Source organism: Antennarius striatus, chromosome 24 (assembly GCF_040054535.1).
Source record: "Antennarius striatus isolate MH-2024 chromosome 24, ASM4005453v1, whole genome shotgun sequence".
Lineage (NCBI taxonomy): Eukaryota > Metazoa > Chordata > Actinopteri > Lophiiformes > Antennariidae > Antennarius > Antennarius striatus.
The window spans coordinates 2,158,815-2,167,942 of NC_090799.1; the positions used below are offsets into that span (position 1 = coordinate 2,158,815).

The 9,128-nt window shown below is 40.9% G+C and overlaps 1 protein-coding gene across 1 annotated transcript; it reads right to left on the reverse strand.

The window, feature by feature from the left end:
- Nucleotides 1-4,675: 4,675 nt before the first annotated feature.
- On the reverse strand, nucleotides 4,676-8,063 carry LOC137591529 (homeobox protein engrailed-1-B-like). The gene is made up of 2 exons (XM_068309587.1): nucleotides 7,198-8,063; nucleotides 4,676-5,262 (listed from the first exon to the last, which is right to left on the reverse strand). The coding sequence occupies exons 1-2, from the start codon at nucleotides 7,742-7,744 to the stop codon at nucleotides 4,943-4,945; spliced, it is 867 nt and encodes a 288-aa protein (XP_068165688.1). The 5' UTR covers nucleotides 7,745-8,063; the 3' UTR covers nucleotides 4,676-4,942.
- Nucleotides 8,064-9,128: the final 1,065 nt, after the last annotated feature.

A 9,128-nucleotide genomic window follows, 5' to 3' on the forward strand; every position in this document is an offset into this window, starting at 1 on the left:
TTCATTTTTGTCACATTTCTGCGCGTCTACGTGGTTTTTCTGCTCATGTGACGACTTCCTGCACCGCAGATTTAAAAAAAGACGCCCCGGTTCTGATTTGAAGCTTGTCTGGCACGTAGTTGTGGCTGGAGATGCACTGTCATTTCCTGACGCTTCCTTTTTAATTAGAGCCGTTCCCCAAACTGCCCCGCCTTCGCAGCGCCGTGGTGCAAATTGGGAAATCATAAGAATCACATCCTCACATTTCAGTCAACTTAAAAAAAACATGCTTGGAGAAGTTGATTTTCTTTTGATTTTCTCGACATCCTTATAAACTGCTGAAAGTTCCTCTGGAGTTTTTGAGCAAAGTGAGTTTGCATTGTTTGTAGGGTGGTGCCCCCCCCCCCCACCCCCACCCCCACCCCGATGGGCAGAGTAAACAAGTGGCGCTGTTTGTATCCCCCATGTAATCTGGATTTAGTTCGGTGAGATCACGACTGTTGGAGCAGAGAGCCCCCTGGACGCTCAGATGCATTGTGGGACGTTCCCTCTCAATGCCACCTTTGTCTGTGTGTGTGTGTGTGTGTGTGTGTGTGTGTGTGTGTGTGTGTGTGTGTGTGTGTGTGTGTGTGTGTGTGTGTGTGTGTCAGGAGTACACTTCACTCACTGGGAATTGATCAAGTGTATTTTGACCCTTAAATTCAAACACTTTGATCCCCCCCCTTTGAATTCTGATTGGTCGCCTGCAAAAAGGACAAACCAATCAGATGAGCGATGCCTCCTCTTCATCACCCAAGTTTGAAGCATTTGTGCTTTATATTTAAATAAAAGTCGCATTGTTGTGCTAACTGGTGCTAACTAATCCATCTATAAAAAGCAACTTTCTGAGATAAAACGTTGAAAAGAGATAAAAGTGATGCAAAATGAAATGAGGTCAGTCAACATTAATAGGGATGAAGAAATAACATCCCTCTCAGATGACTGTCTCTGCTTATCACTAACTCCATAGATATGTAATCATTTTTAATATTAATCTCTATATGAGCCACAGCCAGCATGAGCTGAAGCTAAAATTAAATTTAAACTATACGTTAAATGTAAAAATATGACTTGAGAAGTTGTTGTTTTTGATCAGAATTAATTAATTCGTGTGTCATAATGATGAATTAAAAACCAGGTCCTGCTGATGCAAACAGCTTTTAAACAGCAGCTATTACTTTACAAATGCTTATATTTACATCTTTGAAATCAGAAAACAGCATTGATTTCTATATTTTTATGCCATCAGTGAACCACAATATTTAATTTGGGTAAATAAATATAAGAGCTAACGCTGGATAATAAAGGAGAGAAAAGGAGCACAGCTAGCGTGAAGCTAATACCTTTCATGCTTTGAATTATCTGGAAGGGGGTTTATTTCCTTTTTAACATGAATTATTTATAGGAAATGTTTTTTTCTTTTGTATTTTGGTACAAATATTTAGCATTTGCATATTTGCTGCATAATTTTTTACAACTGATGTTTGTTTGTCAACTGTTTAGAGAGAAAAGAAGAGCAAGTTTTATGTTTTAATTGTAAATTAGCCAATCAGAAGCAGCATAGGATGACTTTATCTTTAGTTGTTGTGCTCTTGTTCTTAAAAACAGAGATGATGATAACAAATGTTGTGAAATCGGTATTGGTTTTTATCCTGTTTTATACTCCATTTCAATGTGATGAATTGTGTGAAGCAAAAGAGAAAAATAAAGTAAAAATAAATCCTTTTCTGAATCCAGGTGGACATCTACACCAGGAAAAGAAGAAGAAGAAGAATTAGGATTCACTCTTCCTCCTCCTCTTCTCTTCCATTTAGTGTGGAAGGCCTGTCTGGAGTTCTGTACTCAGCACCACCGTCGTCACGGTGACCTGAAGCCCTTTGAATCCAGTGTGTGTGGAAACCCAGGATCTCTTTTCCCTGCTTGTACGTCTCTGCATGGGTGCACTACATTGTGTGTGTGTGTGTGTGTGTGTGTGTGTGTGTGTGTGTGTGTGTGTGTGTGTGTGTGTTTGTGTGTTTTCCCTCCACCTCTGTGTGACATGTATTTTCCAGCAGTGTGTTTAACACAAAATCAGGTCACCCCATTTGTTTGAATGACAGGTGGTTAGCCTGCATGTTTCTGGAGGAGACCACAGTTTGTGTTTTGTGTGCTCCCATATATCATGTTTAATTTTTTCTGATGGGGTAAAGAAGAAAAAGAAATCATGTGATGTTTGAGTTTAGTGCAGACTTTAAAAAGTTCAATCACCAAACGGATAAATACTCAAATGAAAGATGTGAATTTCTTTTCATTTTATACAGTAAATAAATTATTTCAATTTTAAATTAATCCTAATTATGACAGCTAACTTTTTTAATTCAACCAAGATTGTGTTCTCAAAATACCACAGCAGGCCCAATCCCACAATTGTAATTCTAATGCATTTCTAACCTACTTTTTGACGTGTCATGAATGCAACGTTAGTTCTAATAGAAATCGTATTTAATTTGATTTAAATGTAAGGTTTTTGTACAATCTTATAGCTTCAGATGTTATATAACCATGCTGGTTGGTGTTAACGCTTCATTTTGTGCTACCTGCTCTGAATCCAACTCTCTCCCTTTAAAACCGAAGAGATTTCCAGTGTGTATTCTCCTTTTATTGCTTTCATTTGCATATAAATTAAATCCATATTGTGCCTTCCAGGCAGAGTATGCTAACTATGCAAACGATCCTGGGCTTTTCTTTGTTTTACAGATAAATCCTCGGCTTCATAAGTGACAAGGTGGGAGGAAAGAGGGGGGAGAGAAGAGAGGAATCCTCTCGCTGTTTCATAATTGTATGAATTTTAAATACATTGTCACTGGATCCTCTTCCGCATTCACAGCAGGGAATGAAACTCTCATCAGAATATTATAGAGCTGCAGGGTTGCCTGGATGGAAAGTGCCTCCTCACCTCTGCTCACATGTAGGCCAGATGGCAAAGAAAGTGGCTTCAGAACACAATAATTGTGTTGCATCTGACAAAGAATATAGAATAACTATTTACATTGTTCATTTAAAGCAGCAGATGCTAAATATTTAAAATCTGCAATGTTTTATAAACACGTTTAGATTTGATTTTGACTCAAACTGGAAAACAAACAGCATTAAAGTGAATTAATAGATTATTTTTTATTTTATTATGGTCAGATTATTCCCTGTATTTATCTGGAGCCACCGGAACCCCTTCAAGGACAATCGGAGAACAGAAGATTGACTAGTGGAACTAGCTTTCAATTAAATTCAATTGCGCACTTCTACTACACTAAGTGTGTGCATTTTTCATAAAGAGGATAAATAATTTTTTTTTAAAAAGAATAAAGGTCAAACGGAACCTGAAAGCTCGTCATAATTGAAATCAATTATTAACTCGCAGCGCTGCGCGCTTATTAAATCTGCGCTCTATAGGCGGAGCTGAACGCAAACGCAGCAGCACCGCGACAAATAATTAAAAAGCCTGAAACGCGGAGGCCGTGAACCCCTCCGCTGCAGACCTCTGCAGGCTCGTTAGCTCTTAATTAAATAATCCGATCACTTGTATCCAAAACAAATAGAATCATATACATCATGGCAGTCAGAGCCGCCGGGTTTCAAAACCACGCGTCTGCACCCACCCCAGGAATAAAATACATCCAGTTCAGACGCCACTCTTCCTTTGAATATTAAAAATAATAATAATAATAATAATCATATATCAACTGAAACTGAAGGTTAAACAAGAAATCCGACTTTTACAAAATCAATGCAAGCCAAGAAAGCAGAAAGAAGGAGAAAGAATGATCTTTTCACAGGAACCCCCCCCCCCACTCATAACATCCGATTAGATACAGAATCTCTATAGATGCATGAGCCGAGATTATGGGATTGAAACCGACAGGATTTACAATCAGCAAAAGTTTAATTGTGGAATGTTTTTTTTTTTTTTTTTTTTAAAAACAGAAAAATGTTGAAATAATTCATTTAAAACGAGAATCAAATCTGATTTACGCTGAGATTCTCGATTTTTTTTCCATCAACATTGACATTTGGGCATCACACACACACACACACACACACACACACACACACACACACACACACACACACACACAGTTTACAGCAGCTGCTATCGAACTTGAACTATAGGTCAGACAAAGAGACGGACGAAGCGAGAATCTCTCAAAAAAGACTTTTCTCCATAAGACAAAAAAAAAAATTGAAATTAAAAAAAAAAGGAGAAATGAAGGAAAAAGTTTCCCACTGAAAAACAAATGAGTGTGATGAGCATCACGTTTATTTTTAGTTTAGTTCGCGCCTCATCAAACGTCAAAATAATAGAAAAATAAAGATTTCATTCAAGCACAGCTTTAAAAAGAGTTTGTTCCTTTATATTTGCTCCAATTAAATATCCTTGTTTTTTTTTAAAAAAGTAATAATATTCAAATAACATCATTTTAAACTAAAATTGATCCTTTTCTGCTCTTTTAACGTCGAGTGAAAGAAAGAAGTGTAGCCCGTCGTTCTACCGTTCTCTCTCTTTATTTCAGACTACATGTGGACAGATGAAAATCTTTGGCTTGTTTTGAGTCTGATGTGTTTGAAGGAAAAATGTGGCGCGACTGTTGGGGGGGGTTGGGATGGGGGGTTGTGGGGGGGGGGTGTCACGAAAACCTATATGGAGCCAATTTGACATCCTGAAAACAAGAAGAGAACAGATGCGGGGGAGGGGGGGGGGTGAGTCTGAAATGAAATATACTGTATACAACATGATAACTGTGGCTATATAAACTTTAATAAGGGTCATTCATATAATTATGTCCGTATACTGTCATTAACACGGTTCTTTTTGTCATTTATCTCCAAAAGAGTCAGGCCCCCGTGCAGCTGGGGGGAGGTGAGGGGGTAAAGGGGGGGTCCGGGTCGGTCATTCGCTTTCCTCCTTGTCGTCCTGTACGGTGGTGGTGGAGTGGTTGTACAGTCCTTGCGCCATGAGCTGCAGGGCTAGAGAGTTCTTGTAGCCGGTGGCCTTTTTAATCTTGGCCCTCTTATTCTGGAACCAGATTTTAATCTGGGACTCGTTCAGGTTCAGTTCCTGCGCCAGAGACTGTCTCCTCTGCTCCGTGATGTACCGGTTGGCCTGGAACTCGTTTTTCAGTCTCTGCAGCTGCTCGGCCGTGAACGCCGTCCGGGGCCGCTTGTCCTCCTTGGTGCTCTTCTTCTTCTTCAGTTTCCGTGTCCTCGGGCCTGGCGTGGAAACAACAATGGGAATAAAATATTTATTCTATGGCTGAACCACGAGCACCGGGATTCATCAGAGGAGGAGGAGGAGGAGGAGGAGGAGTGATGATGGCGCGTAATCGTCTCCTTTTTCCTGATCGAATGTAGGTCAACGACGGGAAGGCGCAACAGAGTTCAATATCTGAGATGAATCCATAATCAATACTGTAGGGAACAATAATAGTAAAGAAAGACACTCCCCTCTGCTGCTGAGGTCAAGATCGAACAGATCCAGAAAAATAAAAATCATTTCCCTGGACCCTGTTACAAAATTTACTAGAATAAATGTCTCCTTCAGAGCATCCAGGATTATTATTTAATATACGCGTGTGTGTGTGTGTGTGTGTGTGTGTGTGTGTGTGTGTGTTTCCAAAAATTAAATCAGAACCACGCGCTCGTTCGATCAGTGGTTTCCAGTATCTGTCAGATTGTTTACAAGAGAAACCGGATCAATGTGCGTGGATATAATCAAAACTCAAACCGGTTCTATGGTGGATATAATCTGGTGTCTGAATCCGGTTCGGATCCAGGTGGGCCTCAGTGTTTACTCCACTGCAGGTGGGACTTCTCCAAATGCGTAAAATGTACACATTCCAGATTTACAGCAAACCGCAAACGCATCTTTGAGGATGAAGTTTAAATCTAGAACCAACTGGTGTGAACGAAAGATTTTTAAGAGATCCACACTGGATCCATGAAGGTGTTTACTCCACACAGCAGCTACTTCACAACCAGAAGAAGACGGACTGACAGAAAGCATCATTAACACCCAGCCCGACGCCCCACGGAGCGTGAAAAGCAAAGCAGTAAAATGGAATGGCCCCCATTGAAAAGTAACGGGATCAAAATCACTGTCACACTTCGTGACCGTGGAAAACACAAAAGCACCACAACATCACCGCCAGCAACACTAACAGCACAAAAATAAAAACCTTCTAAATGACTGAAATATGAATTTACATAAATTATAATTCCGTTTCGATGTGAGGTGAGAAAATAAAGACGATTGAGTTCATTTTGTTCTTTTTTTTTTTCCTATTATGATCAGAGAACAAAACCCAAACAAAAAGAATGAATGAGGATCAGCTGACTGTCAGAAAACACCAGTGAGAACACGACTGGAGAAATGTAGGAATAAATAGGAATAAATAAAATCATCGGATTAAGACTGTCTCTAATATTGAACGCGGATTGCTTTTATTTTCTAAATAAAGCCCAATAGAGGAGCTTCTGATTGATTATTAAAATAATATTAGATTTTCAAACCAGTGGAAGATTCTAACATATTACAGTCAATAAATAATTTAAAAAAAATCTGGAATAAGATCTTCAATAAGATCGGACATTTCTAGCTATTAAATAATATTTTCAAAATAGTATTTTATACGACTTAATATTCAATAAACGGGTCAAATAAAATATGAAACAAATGTCTTTTCTTCTTGCAGACAAACCTCTCTTTTTCTTTGTTTATTTTTTTATTCATTAAATATTTTAGTTTGTCTTTTTTCTGACTCTGGTGGAATTTATTGAGGTGAAACCTCAAAACATAACGCGATTAAAATTCCACAACAAACACTGAAATTTAAAAGTTTTGGTTTTTTGTTTTGTTCTTGACAAAAATAAAAACTTTAAAGAGAATAATATTTTTTTTTTACTTTATATTGTTCATTGACTTTATATGATTTCACTGCTTTCTTATTTCAAATCATATTTTTTAATTTCATTAATGGCGAATATTTTTTTTATTTTTACGCACAAACTTTCTGACTGGATCAACCAGTTACAGAAAAATGATTTTTGGATATTTCTATTCCAACTTTAATTCCCTTAATAAATAAACTCCCCCCCCCCGGGGGGGGGGGTTCTACCGGCGCTCACCGGGGACTCCTAGCGCCTTACCAGATGAGGGCCGGTCCGAGTACCGCGTACAGTAAACCCAGGCGGGCCACAGCATCGGCTGGCTTTCCTTCGTGGGGGGAGAAGCTCCGTTGGTGCCGCTCAGAACCACGATGGACGACGGGCTGTCTGCGTACCGAGTCCCGTTGCTCGTCGGTTCTCCCTGTTTGTTCTGCTTGGACAAAGGTGAGGAGGAGGACGAGGAGGAGGAGGAGGAGGAGGACGAGGAGGAGGAAGGTGACGACGAGGCGCTGTCGCTGCTGCAGTTGGAGTCCAGGCAGAGGCTCCCGGTGTGCGGCGGGGGCCTCGTCCCCAGCGGGTTGACGTTTTCCCGGCCCGGCGTTTGGCTCCGGTCCCGGTAGCTCGGCTCCTTTCTGCAGCCGAAGTCCGGCCGGAGGATGTTGTCGATGAAAAAGTTGGTGGTTCTGTGGGCCTGCTGGGCCGCCTGGTGGGGTAAAATCACCGGGGGCGACGGGAGGTTGGGGGACAGGGACATGCTCTCCTCCTCCGTGGAGTCCCGGCCGCTGCCGGGCTCCTTTTGCTCCTCCATGGCAGGGGGGAGGGGAGGGGGGCAAACGTCGGCCTGTCCGCGGTCAAAACTCCACTTGTTGCTCGGTGGTCTCCCGCCCCCTTCGGTATCCACTTCAGACGCACCGCATGTAAAAACACGCGAGAATATAAGTAATAATAACCCCCCCGCGTCACTCGAGCGTCACCTACAGCGGCGACATGTCCACCCGCATTCCGACACTTGGCGCAGGGAGCGGTTCCGAGTCCGACCCAGAGTCGCTGCCTCTTCCCCGGCGCAGCATAACACCAACGAGCCGCCCCTGAACGCCCCTGAAGCCGTTCTCTCCCCGCGTGAGTCTCCTCTGCCTTCTCTTACTCTCTGGCGGAAGCACGTGCGCGCGTACGCACGTGCCGCGCGGACCAATCAGGTGCGGGGACCGTCCCTGTCTCAATTGACGACGTCCAATTAGGGGGCGAGCTGTCCGCGAGCGAGCGTTCTCTCTCTCTCTCTACGGGGCGCGCGCGCGTGCAAACAAACCCGCGCGCGTTTTAGTTGGATTTTATTTATTTATTTATTTATTTATTTATTTATTTATTTATTTTGCTGAGGCGCACGTGCGCTCACATGTACGCAGCAAAATAAAAACAAGAGAATGTTTTTGAATGTTGCCCAAAACAAAATGGAACGTTTATTTTATTCAGATGCACGTTTTATTTTTTTCAAATTTTAAAGAATTAATAACCAATTAAATTGAATGTAGTTTGGATTCAACTTTTTAAAAAAAAAATAAAAAAAAAATAGAATTTTGTTTTTTTTTATTAAAAAGTAAACGTCACTAATGCGCACACGCTAGAAACAGACGGATCACTTCTTTTCCACCTGTTTCTTCTTCTTTTCTTTTTTTTTGGACCTGTGTTTTTCTGTGCATTCACAGACAAGATAATTACTAATCCCAAAACATCCCGTTAATAAAGATCAGATAAGATTTTTTAAAAAATAAATTATTATTATTTTGGAGCCAAACGTTTCTCAAAAGGACGTTTTTCCTCATTTTTATTTCGCTTTCTTGCACGTTTGTTATCTCTCTTCCGCATCTGAAGCTCTTTTTGCACCCTTCGATGATTCTAACGTCTGCATTTTGTGCAAACAAGCTGAATGCAACGACATTTCACTTTTGAATCCCCATCCAACGTGTATTATTTGAATCACAATGAGGCCTTATAAAGCAGGAATGAAATTTGTGTGTGTGTGTGTGTGTGTGTGTGTGTGTGTGTGCGTGCGTGTGCGTGTGCGTGTGCATGTGTATGATCTGAGTCTCAGGAGTGAGAGTAAAATTGCCATCAAGCTCTAATTGGCAACTTGAAATAATAATATTAATAATCATAATAGCAACAGCATGAAAAGGGGACGTGTTGATGTTTAA

Coding starts and splice junctions, on each gene's coding strand:
- LOC137591529 (XM_068309587.1), bottom strand. CDS start 7,744: ATGGAGGAGCAAAAGGAGCCCGGCAGCGGCCGGGACTCCACGGAGGAG. Junction 5,263..7,197: donor CTCGGACCGGCCCTCATCTG/GTAAGGCGCTAG, acceptor TTTCCACGCCAG/GCCCGAGGACACGGAAACTG.